This window comes from Artibeus jamaicensis, unplaced genomic scaffold (genome assembly GCF_021234435.1).
Source record: "Artibeus jamaicensis isolate MK-2021 breed Jamaican fruit bat unplaced genomic scaffold, CSHL_Jam_final contig_1998, whole genome shotgun sequence".
Classification (NCBI taxonomy): Eukaryota; Metazoa; Chordata; class Mammalia; order Chiroptera; family Phyllostomidae; genus Artibeus; species Artibeus jamaicensis.
This window is the reverse complement of record NW_026521407.1, coordinates 1,859,024-1,879,656: the sequence shown is the minus strand read 5'-3', so window position 1 is coordinate 1,879,656 and position 20,633 is coordinate 1,859,024. Positions and strand designations below refer to the sequence as shown.

General features: G+C 53.1%; 2 protein-coding genes across 5 annotated transcripts; one reads left to right on the top strand and one right to left on the bottom strand.

Moving 5' to 3' along the window:
* Positions 1-6,387: 6,387 nt before the first annotated feature.
* Positions 6,388-11,370, top strand: PRR15L (proline rich 15 like). 4 transcript variants are annotated; one of them, XM_037150007.2, is made up of 2 exons: positions 6,388-6,643; positions 10,232-11,369. In XM_037150007.2, the coding sequence occupies exon 2, from the start codon at positions 10,260-10,262 to the stop codon at positions 10,560-10,562; it is 303 nt and encodes a 100-aa protein (XP_037005902.2). In that variant the 5' UTR covers positions 6,388-6,643; positions 10,232-10,259; the 3' UTR covers positions 10,563-11,369. The 4 variants fall into 4 exon arrangements, with proteins under 4 accessions (XP_037005902.2, XP_053529123.1, XP_053529126.1 ...); XM_053673148.1 differs by lacking the exon at positions 6,388-6,643 and adding an exon at positions 6,734-8,081 and having other exon boundaries at positions 10,232-11,370; XM_053673151.1 differs by lacking the exon at positions 6,388-6,643 and adding an exon at positions 8,122-8,460.
* A 3,273-nt stretch (positions 11,371-14,643) lies between these two features.
* Positions 14,644-20,625, bottom strand: PNPO (pyridoxamine 5'-phosphate oxidase). The gene is made up of 7 exons (XM_037149886.2): positions 20,355-20,625; positions 19,083-19,207; positions 17,816-17,915; positions 16,879-16,932; positions 16,526-16,654; positions 16,130-16,200; positions 14,644-15,910 (listed from the first exon to the last, which is right to left on the bottom strand). Exons 1-7 carry the CDS (start codon positions 20,397-20,399, stop codon positions 15,742-15,744), a joined length of 693 nt encoding a protein of 230 aa, XP_037005781.2. The 5' UTR covers positions 20,400-20,625; the 3' UTR covers positions 14,644-15,741.
* Positions 20,626-20,633: the final 8 nt, after the last annotated feature.

The window sequence follows — 20,633 nt, the reverse complement described above, 5'->3', positions numbered from 1 at the left end:
GCTGGGAGAGACTCCCAGCCTCACAGGAGAGTTCATAGGAGAGACCCACAGGATCCTAGAACAAACACAAGCCCACCCACCCAGGAATCAGCACCAGAAGGGCCCAGTTTGCTTGGGGGAAGTGAAGGAAGTGAGTGAAATCTGGCAGAGAGGGGAACAAGAGCCCTTGTTCCCTCTCAGACCCTGCCCCCACATACAGAATCACAACCCAGCAACTGGGTTGCCCCACCCTGGTGAACACCTAAGGATCCACCCCCCACTAAGTAACAGGTGCATCAAGACAAAAAAAAAAAAAAGCCCAAATGAAAGAACAGATCAAAGCTCCAGAAAAAATGCAACTAGGCAACAAAGAGGTAGCTGATCTATCAGATACACAGTTCAAAACACTGGTGATCAGAATGCTCACAGAATTGGTTGCATTTGGACACAAATTAGATGAAAAAACGAAGGCTGTGCTAAGTGAAATAAAGGAAAAGGTACAGGGAACCAATAGTGATGGGAAGTAAATTGGGACTCAAATCAACGGAGTGAACCAGAAGGAAGAAAGAACATCCAATCAGAAAAGAATGAAGAGCCCTGGCTGGTGTAGCTCAGTGGATTGAGCACGGGCTCTGAAGCAAAGGGTCGCTGGTTCGATTCCCAGTCGGGGCACATGCCTGCATTGCAGGCCAGGTCCCCAGTAGGGAACACATGAGAAGCAACCACACATTGATGTTTCTATCCCACTCTTTCTCCTTTCCTTCCCCTCTCTCTAAAAATAAATAAATAAAATATTTTTTAAAAAGAATGAAGAAATAAGAATTTAAAAAAGTGAGGAGAGGCTTAGGAACCTCCAGGACATCTTTAAACGTTCCAACATCCAAATTATAGGGGTACCAGAAGGGGAAAAGAACAGCAACAAGTGGAAAACTTATTTGAACAAATAATAAAGGAGAACTTCCCCAATCTGGCAACGGAAATAGATTTCCATGAAGTCCAGGAAGCTCAGAGATTCCCAAAGAAGTTGGACTCAAGGAGGAACACACTGAGGCACATCATCATTACATTAGCCAAGATTAAAATGAAGGAGAGAATCCTAGAAACAGCAAGAGATAAGGAGACAGTGACCTACAAAGGAGTCCCCATCAGACTGTCAACTAATTTCTCAAAAGAGACCTTACAGGCAAGAAGGGGCTGGAAAGAAGTATTTCAAGTCATGAAATCCAAAGACCTACATCCAAGATTGCTCTATCCAGCAAAGCTTTCATTTAGAATGGAAGGGCAGATAAAGTGCTTCTCAGATAAGGTCAAATTCAAGGCGTTCATCATCACCAAGCCCTTATTATATGAAATGTTAAAGGGACTTATCTAAGAAAAAGAAGATAAAAAATATGAATGGTGAGAGGACAGCAAACTCACAGTTATTAATAACCACACCTAAAACAAAAGCAAACTAAGAGTACAGCTAGATCAGGAGCGGAACCATAGAAATGAAGATCACATGGAGGGTTAGCAACAGGGGAGTGGGAGGAGGAGAGGGGGGAGAAGGTACAGAGAATAAATAGCATAGATGGTAGGCAGAAAATAGATAGGGGGGAGGGCAAGAATAGTATGGGAAATATAGAATCTAAAGAACTTGAGACATATGGACATAAATGAAGGGGGGAATGGTGGGGGAGGGGTGTGCAGGGTGGAGGGGAATGAAGAGGGGAAATAGGACAACTGTAATGGCATAATCAATAAAATATATAAATACAAATATAAATATAAATATAAATAAAAAATGTATATATATAAAGAAAACTTTCCTAATTTGGTGAAAGAAATAGACATACAAGTCCAGGAGGCACAGAGAGTCCGAAACAAGATGGATGCAGAGAGGCCCACTCCAAGACACATCATAATTAAAATGCCAAAGGTTAAAGATAAAGAAAGAATCTTAAAAGCAGCAAGAGAAAAGCAGTTCATTACCTACAGGGGAGTTCCCAGAAGACTATCAGCTGAGTTCTCAAAAGAAACTTTGCAGGTTAGAAGGGACTGGCAAGAAATATTCCAAGTCATGAAAAGCAAGGACTACAGCCAATATTGCTCTACCAAGCAAAACTATCATTTTGAATCCAAGGGCAGATAAAGAGCTTCCCAGAAAAGAAAAAACTAAAGGGGTTCATACTCATCAAACCATTATTATATGAAATGTTAAAGGGACTTATTTAAGAAAAAGATCAAAACTATGAACAATAAAATGGCAAAAATACATGTCTATCCACAATTGAATCTAAAAAACAAACTAAGCAAACAAGAACAGAGACAGAATCATGGATACAGAGAGTGTTTTGGTGGTTGCCAGATGGGAGCGGGTTATGGGGGAATGGGTGAAGGGGGAGGGAATTATTAAGCAGTACAAACAGGTAGTTACAGAATAGCCCTGGGGATATAAGGTACAGTATAGGAAATGGAGTAGCCAAGGAACGTATATACGTGACCCATGAACATGAACAATGGTGGGGGGATTGTCTGAGGGAGTGGGGGGTGCTGGGTGGAGGGGGAGCAAAGGGGAAAAAAATCAGGACAACTCTAATAGCATAATCAATGAAATATAATTTAAAAATAAAAATTTAAAAAAAACATTAAAAAAATAAAATTTAGCCCTGGCTGGTGTGGCTCAGTGGATTGAGTTCTGGCCTGTGAACTGAAAGGTCGCTGGTTTGATTCCGTGGCAGGGAGGGGGGGGCACGTGCCTTGGTTGAGAGCCAGGTCCCCAGCTGGGGGTGTGCGAGAGGCAACCAATCGATCGATGTATCTCTCGCACATCACTGTTTCTGTCCTCTTTCTCTCTCTCTTCCCTTCTCTAAAAATATATATATATATAAATAAAATCTTTTTTAAAAAGAGTTCGCACAGGCAGAGCATTGGGAACAGTCCTCGTGAATGTTGCCCGCCCATCCCTCTGCTTTCCCACTGTGCCCCCTTCCGGAAGGGGAGCCTTTCCACAAAAAACAAGGGGAAAGCCCCCTCCAAAGCTAACCCCACCACCCACCTCAGATCAGAATGCAGCTTCTGCCTGCCCCTGCCCGCCTCTCAGCTGCACCTGGTGTGGCCCCCAGAGACCAATTTTTGGTCTTGCCCCACCTGTCACCTGGGCCGGGTGGGGCACCCCCAAGATCTCCAGTGTCCTGGCAGAGAAGGAGCAGCGCTGAGGAGAGTGGCAGCTACTCTGTCCTCCCTGCTTTGGGAAAGAAACAACCCTGGAGCCAGGGTCCCCTCCCTGGGCCAAGGTTGGCACAGTAGGAACCATCTGTCTGTCAGGCCAGATGGGATCCGCACAAAGAGGACAGAAAGACAAGGGCTCCGTACCCCAACAGGCCGGCAAGGTCCTTGGAACTCCCTTAGTGTATTTCCCTTGTCCTACCCAAGGATGAAAGCCAAGGATGCATGGCTGAAAACGTGCACATGGGTGTGTGCGTGGGATATCACACTCGAACCTAGTTTTAGGAAGGGGCGTTGAAAGGTGAGACTTTACACAGCAATAAAGCAGTTTGTGTGTAGGAGTCATCTGGTACAGGAGTATTCGTGGTTACGACCTTATCTCCAGCTCCCTCCCAACGCCGCTCCTCCCAGCAACAAATCTTGCAAAGACCAGGGACTGGGCCTCACTTCCTAGGCTTGTTGCGCCCAGGAGGGTGGGCCGGGGACCTGGCCCTGGAATCCGGGCCCCTGCGGCTCTCACTGGGGCTGCTCCAGTGTCGGCTGAGAGAAGAAGATTCTGCCCCTGTGGGTCCCAGGAGTCAGAGAGACCTGGGTTTTAGAGTTGAGGGGAAATGAGAGCTTTCAACATGAGCCCCTCCCTGTAATGATGGAAATGGCGCCCTGGCCTGTGCCTCAGTTGGTTGGAGCACCTTTCCATACACTAAAAAGGTGGTGGGTTTTCGATCCCTGGTCAGGGCACACACCTAGGTTGCAGGTTCCGTCCCCAGTCGGGGCGTGTACAGGAGACAGCCCGTGGATGTTTCTCTCTCCCTTTCTTCTCTCTCTAAAAGCAATGAACTTATCTTCTGGTTGAGGACTTAAAAAAAAAAGAAAAAAAATGGCATCCTGGCCCCTGGTTAGAGTCCCTCAGTCTGTCTGGTCTCTTCCCAACGGATGAGGTTTTAGCGTCTTCCGGCGTCTTCCAGGCTGGATGTCCACTCCCAAACAGACCAGGCTTTCCAGAGAAGTGGCGGATCTAGAGAACTGTGGGCATCTTCCTGGGACAACTGTGCACTCTTCTCATAGAGGCAAGGGACTTGGCAGAAACAATGTCTTCAATTCACATAAATCCTGGGGAGACAATGCAACAACAAGCCTGCCGCAGCTGAAGCCACGAGAACAGAACCAGCTGGGGTTTCCCTCACACCCACCTGTTCCAGGGAGAGTGGGACAGAAGCATTTGGCTGCTTTACGAATTTCTTGGGGTAAAGACTGCTTCTGTTTCTCATTTGGGTTGTAAAACTTGCATTTATATGATATGTCAGGCCTGTATCAGTGACCTAAAACTCTATACGGGAGGTAACCACATGAATGGATCATTATAATACTACATACGTGTATGTGTGTGTGTGTGTAATTGATCCTGGTGTATATCATGTAAAATGGAAGTGTAAGAGCAAGCTCTGTAGGAACGAGAAACTTCAGACACAAATAGTTCATTTGGGTATTGAGGGATGAATAGGAGTTCGTCTTGGTTTACACAGCGGGTGGGGAGGCCATTCCTGGCCAAGAGCACAGCATGCATTCCTGACCCCACCCTGCTAGGTAGCCTCTGCGCCCAGGAAGGTAGGCAGAGAAAGGGCCTAGTGTACACCTTCAGGGAAGCTTGGGCGGGGAGGCTGCAGAAGCTCCATCCTAGGAGGGCCAGGCTGGGAGGGTACCGCTGTGGGCCATTCGGTGCCTTTGAAGGACTGTCCCTCTGAGGCTTAGGGGCACCTGTTTAGGATGGGGGATAAATTCACAAGGCCTTGAGAAGCAGAACCGGGGAGAAGCAGGGCTGGAGACAGTGAGTGGCAGGTCCAAGAGTGGGTTAGTTAGGATTAAAAATATAACTTGGCGGGAGAGACAAGGGAAGGGAGAACTGTGCTTTTTCTCTGCCTAGTGCTGCCCTGGGGACCTAGCACGTACTTGCTCAGTCCATGGAGGAAGGTGGCTGGGCAGGTGGACTGAGGGTCCATCTAAGCTGGCCAGCACTGGGACAGGAAGCCGCAGGGACATTCAACATGCAGCCGTTTCCCGCTCTCCAGTGATGCCCATCTGTCTGAAGGGACGGAAAATGCAAACACAAACAGGCCACCTAAAGGTGGCTATGAATAACCTTCTCCAACCCGCACACCCTCTGTAAGAGCAGCAGGGGCTGTGGGCTGGCCGCACCAGCCCTGGCTGATGGAGTTTTGCAAGAGGAGGTGTGGCCGCAGATCAGTGAGGGGCCAATGAGGGCACCCCCCAACCCCGCCGCCATGTGCACGCTCTGTCTTCTTGCCTTGCCTTCTCTGCCCACCTCACCAGGACCCCTCCCCACCTCCTTCCCTGAGATCTTGCTCCAGCTTTTGCTCGCTTTATGATATCCAGTATAGTCTGTCCACAGGATAGCTGGATATTTGGGGGAAGCTGAATGAATATTGGATATTTGGGGGTGGGGAGGCCATCAGAGGTCTCTTTGAGAGGCAAATAAAAGTATGATCTCGCATACAGAAAAATAAACGCCCCTCTGCCCACACACATGGGACTTTGCATATGATTTTAAGGACCTGGAAGCCCACCTCTCAGCAAGGGAGGTGGGGATGAGGATGTTCCAGCTTGTGGTGAGTCAGAGAGTCTGCCCCCAGGCGGGGCCAGGGTCCCCTTCCCACCCTAGCCCAGGGAGATCTTGAGGAGGGGACCTTTGCGTCAGGTGGGATGCACAGCCCCCCAGCCAGCGCCCACCTGAGGAGCACTGAACTTGGGGCGGAGCGGACCGCCAGGGAACCGGTCTGCTAACCAGTTTAACCAGGGACTGGTTTCGACTCCGGAGTTCAAAGGAGCTGGGTGCACCCTGTCCTCTGCCAACAGCCGGAGCAGCGGGCCTTAACCCCTTCCCAGTTGTGCCCAGGGCAAAGTCCAGCCTCTTTTGTGATAGAAAGGGGTCTGAACATCCTTGGGGCATGAAACAGGTGGAGGTGAACTTGGCTACAGTTGGCCAGCAACCGGGAACCCCAAGAGTGGGGAAACTGAGGAGAGAGGCTCCCCTCTTCCCCAACCTCAGCCTTCCCCTTGGGATTTCCTGCTCCACACAAGGCGGTCCCTAGAGGACCCTGGCTTCTGGGTGGGTGCAGGGGCACTGGGATTGGATTACTGGGGTAATGAATATTCATCAGCCCAAGCCGGCCTCTGCTTCTGTTTACTTAGCCGGGAGGGGCTGGGTTTCAGGTTCACCTTGACTCCTGGAGGCGCAGTGAGCAGGTACCCGCTCCTCCACCTGTTTCTCCTGCACCTGCTGCACAGCTGCTCCTACCCAGCTCGCCTGGACTGAGCCTCGCCTGGCGCGGCACCCTGGCGGCACCCCCAGTTCCCCCAGGCTCCCCTCCGGGAAGCACCTGCGCTCAGCTCCTTCTCTAGGGAAGGTCTCACCTCCAGCCTGCAGCAGTCAGGATCACAGGTACAGGCAGAGAGGGTGGGTGGGTGGGGAAACCGAGGTACAGTCAGGGCACCCCGTTCTCCACAGCTGCTGAGCCCGGGTGGGAAGGAGAACCCAGGCATGCCAGCTCCCACCTCTCCCTAGGTGAGCAGGCAGAATTCAGAACTCATCCCATTGGCCTCTTGGAGTTAATCCAGGCCTCCGCAGAGCTCCTTCTGGGAAAGTTTCACTCCAGAGCAATCCCATTAACTCTTGCTGAACTGGAACCTACCAGCTCCTGCCCTCCAGCCTAGAGGACGTTTCTGGCTTCTGGGAACCTCTCCCTGTTCCTGCAGAGGCTACCCCAGTCTTACCCAGAGTGGAGAACGTTCACAGGGGCCCTGCAGAGGACTGAGGGCTAGGGGTTCTGGGTTTTGTCTTGCAACAGAGAAGCTGACTTGTTCCGTCAATCCCCTCTACCCCTCCACCTTGCCCCAGTCAGTGGTTAACTTGGATCAGCTAAGAAGGAGCTCTCTTCAGTCTGGGCAAGACCCTCAGAGCAGCTCGAAGAACACAGCGGGGAAGATGGGGCCTGTCCAGGGGTGCCCACATGCGGGCCACTGTGCTGGCCGTCCTAGGCAAGTGGCGGTGGACTGTCCTGTGAGGCCCCATGAGGCAGGGCTCCCAAGCTGCGCAAACAGCGGAGGTGTAGCGGGCCTCCTCGGAGGCAGATTTCTATCGCTCCAGGAATTGCAGGGCCCCAGGGCAAGGGCTGAGCCCTCAGCCTGGCCAGCTCAGGGCCCTGGAGGAGTAGACTGCGGACCACGTGTCACCAATTACGGGATCTGCTCAAGATCCCGAGTTCCACCCCACCTCTGCCCCCGCCCCCAGCTCTTCCAGCCTCCTGTGATTAGGCAGGGGCGGGCGTGTGGCTGTGAGCACCCTGTTCTTGGCTACTTTGGGGAGCTGGGAAGTTTGGAAATCACTTCTTTCTTCCATTTTCTTTTTTGAAAACTAAGGCAGATTTTACACTCTCTCTGAGCAACTCACTATTTACAAGAATCTTATAGTTGGCTGGATTATTCTGCAAAACAAATAATTTAGCCATTTTGCAAATTCAGATTTCCATAGGTCAGGCTTGCCTAAACGGGCAAATACCTGCTTACTTGTGCTGGAATGTTCTACACAGAAAGACAGCAAAGTCTGGCAAAAAGTATTCTAGAGAGACCAAGTTCAAGCCAGCAGACAAGGGCACCAAGGCCTTGGTGCCGTGGAGGCCAGGGCAGGGTCCAAGGGCCATTTCCAACTCCATGGTTTCCCGACAAGCTCCCTGTGGTCTGCCCCTCCCTGTCCATGCCAACCTGAACTACCAGGGAAAGCGGGTATATTTTAACTGGCACAGGCAGAAGCCACTTCTCCAACGCAGCTGGACGGTCTGCCGATTACCGCCGGCTCAGGAGCTGGATCCTCCACTCCCCAGGTTCCTTGGCAGCCCCGGGTGGGTAGTGGTGGGCTTGTGGGACGTGCCGCAGACCAGGTGGCGACCGGGGCACCCACAGGCTAAACAAGTGCCCGTGCCTCCTTCCCTGCCCTCCTCACAACTCTTTCTAGACACCCATTCTGGAACGCCGAGTTCTGTGCAAGGCTGTGCTAAGCCCAGGCGGGCAGGCTGCCAAAGCAAACCTCTCAGGCTGTCCCCTGGGCGCACTCACCTCTCCGGGGTGCCCTGAAAGTATTCATCTGGCCGCTCTCGGCCTTCCCTCACTTCGAAGTGGGAGCTCCCCTGGGTTCTTTCGCTACTTGAGCTCAGCTACGGGGGACAGAGATGGCAGTGCAGGGCCTGCTGTCTGGACAAAATGGTGAGGAGGAGTCGGTTGGGTGTGTGTTCTGGGCTAGGAGACGGGCGTGTAGGGGACAGGGGACAACAGCGAGGGGCCGATGGGTGGAGGCACTCAGCTCGTTCCAAGCCCAGGCCAGCACCTGCCTTCATTTCTCCTGAGTCTGATATGCTCCTCTTTTAAAAATACACAAGCTTGCCCTGACTGGGTGTAGCTCAGTGGACTGAGCGTGGGGCCTGGGAACCAGAGGATCATGGTTCAAACCCCAGTCAGGGCACATGCCTGGGTTGCAGGCCAGTTCCCAGCAGGGGACACACGAGAGGCAACCATACATTGATATTTCTCTCCCTCTCTCTCCTCCCCTTCCCCTCTAAAGATAAATAAATAAAAATCTTAAAAGAAAAACAAACACACAAACTCCATACTCACGATGGAAACTCTGGAGATCAGGACCAGGGAGGGGAGAAAGCATCCCATATTGCCTCTACATTAAGAAGACCGCGACTAACCATGTATCATATTCCTTCTGGTCTTTTTAGGAAAGGTAGTTAAGACCATCCGTTTTTGAAGGGAGGCGGTGTATTTACCCGCGCTTGGGCGGCTGACCATCCATCCAGCTCTCTGGCGCACTGTGGCTACTGCCCCTCCTCCCCCATCACAGCCACAGCCCGGAGTCCTGAGACCCCTCGGTGCGCCTGTGGAGGGGCCTGGGTCTCTCACCGCTCTGCCTGCCTTTGGCTTGACCTTGGTTCCTCTGGTTTCCTGTCTCCTTCCACCTCACACACCCCGCCTGTCAGTGACATCCAGGCAATGTTACCTCCCCAGACTTCCACTCACTCGGACACCACCTCTGTGGGGATTCGCAATGGGGAGCCTCAATGGTGAAGTCGCATCCTGGCTACATGGCTTGGATGTCAGCCCCTTCGGCCCCCACGGCCCATCTCTGTTGGGCAGCTGTGTGGGGAGTCCAGCCTGTGACAACCACGTCTCACAGGTACCACTTGGCCCCACCAAATCTCCTTCCAAATGTCCAGCTCCCCTTCAAGCTTCTGTCCTCATGGAGGCCGGGTGCAGGAAAGGAGTCGCCCTTCAATAACTTATTACCATGACTGTAAGTTGTACTTTGCAAGGCTTATCTGCTTCTGTGGGCAGACATCAATGTCACGGCTGAATATTAGTCTGGAAAGAACGGCTGAGGACACTGAGGTCCAGAGAAGTGACCTGCGGGTGGAGGTCATGAAGCTGAACGGTCCCCAGGTCTTCCCGCTCCCGGCAGCTTCCGTAGTATTGCCGGTCACCACTGGGAAGTCCAAATTACTCCAAACATCACAGATCCTGTTAAATTGCATAATGAATTCTAAGCAAAACGCACAGGGTGTTTCTGTCCAACTGACCAAAGGATGTCAAAGACCTGGATGCCTTTGACCGCCCTTCACCTTCCTGCAGCCCCAGGGGACCTGGAAGCTGGAAGCTTCGTGGCAGTGGTGGGCGGTTTTTCCCACGGTCACCTCCACCTGGCTCAGGCCGCTCTCCCACTGACATGTACTTGGCCGCCCCTTCCCCAGACTCTCCCTGCTCATTCTCTCCAAACATGCGCTGCGTCACTGACCTGAATCCTAGGCTCACTCTGCTCCTCCTTTAACTCTTTTAGGCCTGGGCTCTTCAAATAGCCTGTGGTTAGGGGTCTAGACAGAGCTGCTCTAAGGCACTCCCCTGTTTCTCCCCACTGACCCCTTTCTCTTCCCACCCTGCTCCCCACTGACCCCTTTCTCTCCCTACTCTGCTCTTGCAGAAAGCCCACCCTCCACTCAGGGAGCGCCATGACCGAAGTTGGTTGGTGGAAGCTGACCTTCCTCCGGAAAAAGAAATCCACCCCCAAGGTGCTGTATGAGATCCCGGACACCTACGCCCAGACGGAGGGCAGCTCGGAGCCCCCTCGGCCCGAGGGCGGGGACCCCAACTGTGACTTTAACGCGCGCCTGGAGAAGATTGTGGACAAAAGCACAAAGGGCAAGCATGTCAAGGTCTCCAATTCTGGCCGCTTCAAGGAGAAGAAAAAAGTTCGAGCCACCCTGGCGGAGAACCCCAACCTCTTTGATGACAGGGAGGACAAGGGACAGTGAAGGGGGCCATGGAGGATGCTAGTACCTCCCTGCTCCCTGCTCTCAGGCGCACCGACAGGAGCTTGCCACGCTGGCCCCTGTGGCCACGGCTGAAGCCGTGGGGCCAGTTGTGCCTGCTGGCAGGAAATGTGTGGTTTTAGGTTTGTATTTATGTGCCCCAGCTCTCTGGAAAGCCTGGAGATCCCAGGGTCCTCCTGCTGTCCCCCCACCACATACAAAGGCACTCCAGTTCAAGGATGAAAAGCTCCACCGGGAAGGACAGTCTTCCTTGAAGGCATATTGGGCGGCAGGGAGGAGGCCAAGGAACTCCAAGGAGGCGGCAGGGAGAGGGAGCCTGTCTGACTTCACTTCCTCCCAGGGCACAGGGTCAAGGGTGTGTAGAGAAAGCTGTTCCCTCTGCTTTTTCTACCCACGACTGTTCCCTAGACCGATTCTGAGAGTGAGTTTCCCATGATTGGAGGTTGATTCCAGGAACCAGAGGTCTCCTGAACTTGAGCTCACCTCCTAACGCAAGTGGGGGACTTGCCGAAACTTTGCCTCTAGAGGTGCAGGGGGAGGATGACCCTGGCATGCCCTGGGCGTGCTGCAGAAGGCCAGGTTAGGGACCCCATGGGCCCAAATTAGCGGACGGGTTGCGGAAGCCCTGGTAGGAGCCGAAAGCGGCCTGCTCTTTCCCCTCCTTCCCTGCTTGTGTTTAAGACGGATGGGCCCCGGAGATGAATCCTGAAGCCTTGAATTTTGTTTGAAAAACAATTGTACGTTTCTCTCTTTGTAATAAACAATGCTGCAAAAGCAGAGAACCTATTTACATGCTTTTTACTCCTGCTTTGCATTAACTGTTTCTCATGCCTTCATCTCCCTTCATGAAAGTACATTGGAACTTGGTGCTTAAACTGTTCCTTTCAAATTTCAGAAACAGTCCCCAGGTGTCAGTGGAGAAACTGGGACACTAATCTCACCGCCAGGCACCCTTAGCATCTGGGGACAGAGAACAGAGGAAGGAGCCTGTGACACCTCAGCGGTCAGTTCCTCTGGTCAACAGACCGGCCATCAGGGGCTCTAAGAGAATGGAGCAGATCTTTGGTGACTGACCCAGGGTTGCCATGGTTTGGTTTGGTTTGGTTTGGGATCAGATGCAAATTCCGGTTCCACCCCTTAGTAGTTGGGTGACTTGGGAAACAAAACAAAACAAAAACAACAGCTCTGAGCCTCAGTTTTGCCTTCTATGAAGGGGGGCTGTAATGACAGGGATTTCACAGCGAGTGGCCGGAAGTGAAGTGGCCAAGCAGCCCTGCAGCAGGGGCTCAGTGAACGTTGGTTCCCTTCCCTGTGTTAAGGAACTGGGTCGTAGCCGCAGCTTCCATTTAAGGAAGAGGAGTGTGCTCCTTCTGCTGTCGGGTCTAGATTTTTCTCAAGCCCCAGAAGCTGGGAACTGGGAAAACATTGGGCAATTTTCTGGAGCTCATGGTGGGAACGTGGAGAGAGAGAGATGCAGGTGGCGACTAGACTGAACAATGTGGTCCAGCAGCTCCCAGGCCAGCTCCCTGCAGGCCGTTGGGCCGCCCCCACCCCAAGGAGCTTTCTCAGGAAATGTATTAGCAAAACAAACAGACCGTACAAGGGGGCCTTTGTTAGGTGGCCTCACTCAGGGCAAGGGAGCTGTGAGGATGAGTGAGGGCCACCAGGAGCTGGAGGGAGGGAAGGAGGACCCTTCCCTTATCCTTCCTCATCACATGGAGCTTTCTAGGGTCTCCTCAGTTGGTCCACAGAGCCTCCGAGGAAGAGCAGACTTCCCCACACTCCAGCCCTGCCCAGTGGCAATACCTGACCTTTAGAGAGGGTTTAACACGGGCCACGCCCCCTGGCAAGTACTGCCCAGGGTTATCTAACCCTCTCATCCCCCACCCCACCCCCAGACAGGGGCTGTCATTAATTACTCCCAGTTTTCAGAGTTAGCTGAGGCTCAGAGGGGTTGAGTCACTCGCCCCAGGTCCTGTCCTGGCAGCAGTGGAGGAGCTGGAACTGAAGGCGGACCTGGCCTGAGCCTGTGACCACTGAACCGCACCACCCCTTCCACTCTCGATTTTCATCTGCGTAGTGGGTGGGAAACTGAGGCTCAGGACAAAGGAAGGAGTGTGGTCACCTTCTGCTGGAGGGGAGGTGGGGTGAGAGAGGCCTAAACCCTGTGGTCTAGGGGGTGAGCTCCACCTGAGGGTGCTCACAGACTGGGACCATGGGGGAAAGCCAGCCAGCTTGGAGGCTGAGCATGCGGAGACCCCAGATGGCAGGGACCTCCCGCTCTAGCCTATCCTGAGCTTCCCTGACACAACGGTGGGGGGTGAGGCTGGGCTCTGGGCCGCGGACCCCACCTGTGGCTTACCCTGACCTAATGCCGCCAATCCTCTCTCAGGGGAGAGGGTCTGCAGACCCCTCCGCCCCGTGCATGGGACCATGCTCCATGGTCCCAAAGTGACGACCGCAGGAAAATCGAGGGAGACTCCACATACACCCCTAAACTGGGTATTAGTGGGTGGTATGAAAGGCCAAAGGGAGGTCTGCCTGCCCAGAGCGTCAGAGCCCAGGGAGCCGCAAGTTTTCACCAGGCTGGAGGAGGAACCGAAAGTGCAAATATGTGCAGGAACCAGGGAGAGGCTATGGGTTATCGACCACAGTTTCACTGGGACGCAACCCAAGGGGGAAGGGGGAGGCAGGCGGGGCCCGCTGGAGTTGGCCTGCACTGCCCAGGAGGGGCCAACCTCGGGCAGCGGGCTCCCCCTGCTGGACGCCCCACCTCCCAGGAGAGAAGTGAGGAGTTGCTTAAATCCCCTACCTGCTCTCCTTCCCAGGGTTCCGGGCAGACCAGGCCAGATTGAACATTTACATCACACACGTCTGATGAGTTTTTGTTACCGTTTGGCAAAGTGAGTATTGGACGGAGAACAGGAAAGGAACTGCTGAGACCAGGCTCACAGCTGGGGGGAGGGTACACAGCTCCCAGTAACACAAACAGGACAAGGTGAGCAGGGACACCGGTGCCCCCTCCTGTGGGCTTCGGGAAGGTTAGCTGTTGTGTCTTCCTGCACTGAGGCTTACGGGGGAGTCAACACTGAGAGGGGGGCCCCGTGGGGGGCTGGTCAACAACAGAGATGCTGAGGCACACGCCCACACAATGGGATGGAGCAGTTTATGGAGCGGTAACTTCAATGCCAAGGTGCACAAATAATAGTTCTCTTATCCTGACTTAGTCACAGCAAACATTCACCCAGCCTGGCTTTTCTCCACAGCCCGTAGGCCACTCATCCAGGATGTCCCTGGTCACCAGACTGGTGTTCAAGGAAAGTAAATACAGTTCAACACAGGCCTCAGCCCAGGGTTGTTGAAGAATCCAATTGCGGGGGTGACAGGTAGTAGGTTTAGAGGTTGAGGCCAGGGTATCAGTTGCCCTGGAGGTGTCCTATTAAAAGCAGGATGGGCCCTGGCTGGTGGTGTAGTTCGGTGGATTGAGCGTGGGCCTGGGAACCAAACAACTACGGTTCGATTCCCAGTCAGGGCACATGCCTGGGTTGCAGGCCAGTTCCTGGCAGGGGACCCACAAGAGGCAGCCATACATTGATGTTTCTCTCCCTCTCTCCTTCCCTTCCCCTCTAAAGATAAATAAAGGGCCAGGGGGAGGAGACGTTGGAGTAGTCACGAAGGCATAATCTCTGTGATTAATTTGATACCTGGATATTAAAATCAATCAATCAATGCTGTTCATAAATAAACATGGAAAGTAAAGCTTGATTAAAATCTCCCTGGCCCATAGGCACCAGCATAGGAATCCTTTTCACAAAACTCCTAACTGCGATTGAATACTTCCAGTAACAGCACACTCACTACCTAATGCTCACTACCCGCCCCCTCTCGAAGTCTCTCCCCATATTGAGATGAAATCTCTTTCTGGGCGATATAAGTGACCTTCGGGTCCTTCGGAGCTACAGAGAGTAAGTGTAACCTTTTTCCACATCACTGCGTTTCAGACAACGGAAAGCAGCTATCAGTAGTGTCAGGACTATAAAAATATGGAATATCTATTAATAAATAAGTTAAGGTTCTTTTATTTGCAATCAACAGAAATTGATCCAGCTATTTTATGTAAACAAAAAAAAAAGTTCGTCTTAGAGACAGTGAGTGTTCGAGGCAGGCGGAGGAACTGCACAGCCCAGGAGGGGGCAGGAGGGACCCAGGGCCGCCGAGGGAATTGCGAGAGCAGCGGCCAGAGCCCAGTGCTTCTTGGCTGCCATTAATGACCTGCCAACAATGACGCGTCATGCTCTGGGTCACTCCACTTCAACTATCAAATAGTTGACAAGAAAAACTGACGGGCTAGATTGGCTCAGGTGCTTATGCCGGCACCAGTCAGCTTCGGTCGGTAGGACCAGTCACAGTGCTAAGACGGGGCTGCTGGGGACCCACCCTGTCACCAGAAGAGGGAGTCACGTCAGCTGCTCCCTCTAGCAGGGGCGTCCACACTGCGGTCCACGGGCAGCAGGCAGCCCAGGACAGCTGCGAATGCGGCCCAACACATCGTACATTTACTTAAAACACTGTGAGATTTTTTTTGTGATCACGTGTATTTAACGTGTGGCCCAAGACAACTCTTCCTCTTCCAGTGTGGCCCAGAGATGCCAAACAGTCGGGCACCCCTGCTCTAGAGAGAGCTATCCCAATAGTGACTGTTAGAATCAAGAAAATAATTGTGGGGTTACTTTCCATTTGTGATTCTCTATTATGCCTCCGTCACACTCCATCAGACAGCTTATTAGGAGCCAAGTAGGTACAGAGTGCTTGAAGGATAAACTCTGAAGACCCCCAAAGACAAGGAGTGGGAAGGAAATATGTTGGCTTTAGAAGGGCCTGCTGGCTGGTGTAGCTCAGTGGATTGAGCATGGGCCTGCGAACCAGACAACTGCGGTTCGATTCCCAGTCAGGGCACATGCCTGGGTTGCAGGCCAGTTCCCAGCAGGGGATGCACGAGAGGCAACCATACATTGATATTTCTCTCCCTATCTCCTTCCCTTTCCCTCTAAAGATTAAAAAAAAAAAATGCAGCTGTTTTAAAAAAAAGAAGGGCCGGGCCCCAACCCCCTACCGTCTCTCAGCACCCGTCCCAGCTCCAGCGGGCGCCGCAGCCCGGCTGTCAGGGAGCGAGCCTCTCGTAGAGCCAGCCTGCCTCCCCGCGATGGGTCATGGGCCCCAAGGAGGAGTCTTCTACTGGGAGGCTCCGCCGAAAGACAATCCGGTCGTGCAGGCGGTTGGTTTGGCCTTGCCAGAATTCTATCACCTGTGGGTCCAGGACGTAGCCACCCCTACAAAGAGAAGCAGGGGTTCTGGGGCTCTGTGCATTTTTCTCAGCCATGTTACCGTCCCCACCCCTGCCACCCTGGGGTCCCCGAAGGAAGTTGCTGGGATGTGTCTGATGAGGGTTGACCAGGAGGAGAAGATCTCTAACTCCACAGACAGGGTGGCTTCAAGTAAACACAGGGGTCCTGGTGTCCCTTCCCACAATGACCACCGGCACCACTCACCAGTATTCGGGCTTTGGCACCTCTTGTTCCTGGTAGAGTTTCTCCAGCTCCTCATTCTTCTTTCTCAGGTACTGTCCCGGGGAAGGAGATGGAGGAAGGGCCAGACCCGGTCACTGATTCATTTAGTAACCACTCACCAAGCCTGTGCTCTGAGCCAGGTGCTGGGGGCACACGGGGGCAAGGTGGGCTGGCCTGTTCTCCAGGAACACAGTCCGACGGGAGGGTCAGACAGACGGAAGAGGCCTGCTTCTCCGGTCCCCTCCCACCCCACTCCCCCAGGGAGACCATCCTTCTCACTTTTAGGGAGAGGGAGGGCCCTGGCCTCCCTGGGACAGAACCGCTGGGGATAAGCCCAGGCCCTCGCCACCAGGACAGCTGAGGGGGAGGCCCACTTACCTCCCGATCAGGGATCACGGAACTCTGCTGACTGACCACAGCCCCAATCTGGCTGCTCTTGGGGCGGGAGCGGAAGTAGCTTGTGGCCTCCTCCTCTGGCAGCTTCTTCACAGGGCCCTCCACACGGACCTGCTCAGGGATGGCCCCGGTACCTGGCATTCAGCGTCGCCCTCCCTCCCCACCAGCACAGGCCCCACTGCCCCATCACTGTGGGCTTCGACTAGAACAGCTAATTGAGAGTTATTTGAGAGGCAGGGTGTTTGCCCAGCCCAGGACCTCCACTGGGCTCATATATAAACTCAGGCCCCTCCCAATGCAGCTCACCCCAGGCTGTCCTGGGCGTGTTCACTCACCTGACGGTTTAGGGGCTCCCAGTAGAAGACAAGAGAAGCGAAGGGATTAGAGTCCTGGAAAGGAAGGGAATCCGCAGACAGCCATCAGGACGGTGGGGAGGACCCGTCTAGTGGGCAGGGGGAAGGTGGGGAGTCTGCAGCAGGCAGGGGGAAGCTGGGAGGCAGGGAGTCTGCAGCGAGCAGGCCCATAGGAGATGCACTCCATGTAATATCTCATTTAAACCTTCACAGGTGGGTCTACTCTTACAGGGGTGGAGACAGGCTCGGAGTGGGTAAGTAACGTGCCCAAGTTCGCACAGCAAGTGGCAGGTCTGTGCTGGAAACCTAAGCCAGCTGGATTCCAAAGCGATGCTTGCCATTTCTCAAACCCACAGATTTGTAAGTTCTGAGAAATGCAAGTTTGGCTGGCAGGGACTCAGGAAGGGTGACTCATTTGGATTTATGAATTGTATGTACATGAAGTGCCAGCTCTGTACTCGACACCAGAAGAGGTCCTGGGGGTGTAGCAGATACAACAGATGCAGCCTCTGCCGCTGCAAAGCTCACCACTTAACCAAGGACACAAACGCTGATCATGTGATCATACAAATGCAGTTCGAAACTGAAAAAAGGGCAGAGACGTTGCCAGTTATGATAGCAAAAGCACGAGTGGCTGACTCAGTGGAGGAGTCGAGGAGGCCTTTCTGAGGAGGTAACACTGGAGCGGAGACTAGAAGGACAGGAGAGACGCAGGCGAACAGATGACGGCGCTGGGGGCAGTGGGAGAGAGCATGCGCGCATGCTCGCAGGGCAAGGAGAATGGCGAGGGCACAGGCCCGCAGACTGGGTGGTGCGCGAGCACAGATCACAAGCGGGTGGGGTTGGGGGTGGCAGGAACTGGTGACCAACGAGGCAATGCTGGACTCTGCAGCGCTGAGGATTTACCATGAACCCTCACCAGCTCTTTTCCCTTGCGGCTCTCGGAATTAGTGAAGAAGCGGAAGCCATCCTTGCCAAAACCCTTCAGCAGCACCATGCGGGCAGAGGGCTTCCCATCTCTGGGAGGAAGAGCAGAGCGCCATGGTCAGAGCTCATTTCAATGTCCTTGCTGTTGCCCCTCCCCACAGGGTGGCTGAGCACCCCTACATCTGTGTCCCCTTGTTCTGCACTGTCTGGGCACTCAGGCCACCCATTCCCACTTGCCCCTGGGGATTTGTCCTGGACGTACAGGATGACACTGCTGCCTAGGGCCTTGTTAGGGGCTGAACTGTGTCCCCCTACAATTCTATGTTGAAGCCCTAACCTCCCCATTGTGAGTATTTGGAGATAGGGACTTCCAGGAAGTAATTAAGGTTAAATAAGGTCATAAGGGTGGGGCTCTAATCCAAAAAAACTGGTGTCCTTCTAAGAGGAAGAGACAAGATCTGTCACTTGCTCTCCCTGCATGCACAAAAAAAGGAAGGCCACGTGAGGACCCAGCAAAAAGGCAGCCGTCTGCGAGCCATGAAGAGAGGCCTCCTAACCAACTCTGACAGCACTTTAATCTTGGACTTCTAGTTTCTAGAGCTGTGAGAAAATAAATTTCAGTTGTTTAAGGAACCCTGTCTGTGGTATTTTGCTATGGCAGCCCTAGCAAAGTAGCAAGGCTCTAAGGGCGACCACAAATAATAATGCAATCAGCTTAGGGATCACAGAAGGTGTCACTGTATCAGGTCCTCTGATCGGGGCTCTAGGGCATACCCAGGGCACGATACAAAAGCCCTGCCTTGCAGGCCTCACATTTTAGTGAGGGGGGACAAGAAGAGCTGGATAAGAGGCTAATCTCAATGACTGATTATCAAGTGAATGATACAGCCAGGCTTGGTCTACATTTCCAGAAAGAGAGAGCTTCATGGAGAGGTCCCGGGAGACACAGCTCTTAAATGGCAGCTGGGAACAGGGTAGGTGGGGAGATGAGGGAGGCAAGGGTGTATGGGTGGCAGGGGTGTTTGTGTCAAGGGCAGAGATGAATGAGGCACTGAATTTCATCACTGAAATGGATTCAGTAAAGTATTATCTTTGGTTTACAGGTAAGGCCCAGAGAGGACAAGTAATTTTCCTGCCACCACATAGCATGCTAATAAAAAAGGGCTGGAATCATAAAATTGTCATCCATTAAACTGAGAGCTTCTAAGTGTCCTCCTTCATCTGTACCCACTCGTGGAAGGGCCCACAGCTGTGCCCACCTGGTACAGGTAGCCAGACACATGGCATTGGCTTCCCCTATGTCAGGACACTGAACGGCCTCTTCGAACCAGGCAGCGAACTGCTTCACCGGGTCCAGAGAGGTCAGATGCGCTTCCTCAAATGCCTGGGAAGGGAGAATTTTACTTCATTTAATAAACAAAATACATATATTGCTTAATGTGTGTGTAGAACTATTCCAGGCACGGCCCAAATGTTAACTCATTAAGTCCTTGTAACAATGGCCTCGTAACAAAAAACAGGACCCCTGCAAGAGGCTGTGTTGATCCCATATTGCAGGTGGGGATTCGGGCACGAGAAGGTGGAAAAACCTGCTGGGTCCCCTTGGCTAGTGGTGGAGGATGAATCAGTGTTTCATGTCACGGGTGCCAAACAAACCACTTGAAAAGCCTTAAAAAAAAAAAAGAAGATTAATTCTGGGCTCAGCCCTTGTAAATTCTCATTCAGGTCTAAGGTTTAATGGAAAACTGCGTGTTTAACAAGAATTTCTGGAAGTGCTTTCCTGGCCTGGTGGTTCACTTGGTTACAGCGTCCTCCCACTAAGTCAAGGTGCCGGGATCCCCGGTCAGGGCACATACAAGAATGAACAAATGGATGCATAAATACGCGGAACAGCAAACCAGTGTGTCGCTCAATCTCTCCCTCTTTCTCCTTCTCTCCCCCTTCCTCACTCTCTCTAAAATCAATCAATAAAAAAACAAAAAGAATGTCTGGAAATGCTTTGGGATCCGATCCCAAAACTGTTCTCTTGGTTCCTCTCCAGAGGAGGGGAAAGGAGCTAGTAGCGCTCTCCTGCCTCCTCCGTGCGTTAGTCCCCCTCCCCCTTGCTTTTCCTTAAACATTTATATGCTGATTGTCCCCGTTCTAAGTACTTTACGGACATCTGAGTCCATCGCATTCTTGTGAGGTAGGTACCGTCATTTCACAGGTGAGGAAGCTGAGGCCAGAAAGGTTTAGTACACTGCCCGAAGTGATGCACCCGGTGAATGACGGGATTACAGCCCCGAGCCTGGAGACCGTGCCCTAACCCACCACCACGAGCTGCCTCTAGGGCCCATCTTCGTCTGGGTTTCACAAGAACGTCTCCCACGTTGGTCGTCTTTGAACGCCCTTGTCCCACGACGGTAACCCCAAGCCCCCTCGCCCCATAAGGTGGCCGTCAGAAACCCCGTAAGGTTCCTCCCACTCTCCCTCCTCTCCTCAAATGACTTGCGACTCCCCGCCCCTGCGGAGACCCTGCCCAGAGACTACACCTCTCGGTCCCCGCGGTAACTCTTGCGCATCGGTCCCAGGTCCATGACAGTTCCACGGCTGCACAGTGGACGCAGGTAGTGGGGCCACTTGGCCTATCGCCCGAACGTCACCGTGACGCCCCGCAACCTGCACGTCATGGGGCCGTCAGCCACGTGACCCGGCGTCGCCTGGCACCGGGTTCGGTTGCGTTCGGAGCCAGTTTTTCAGTCCGAAGTCTGCCCGGGGAAAGGGAGAATTTGTCAGTCGCCAAGCCTAGAGCCCCCTAAGTCCTCGGAGCC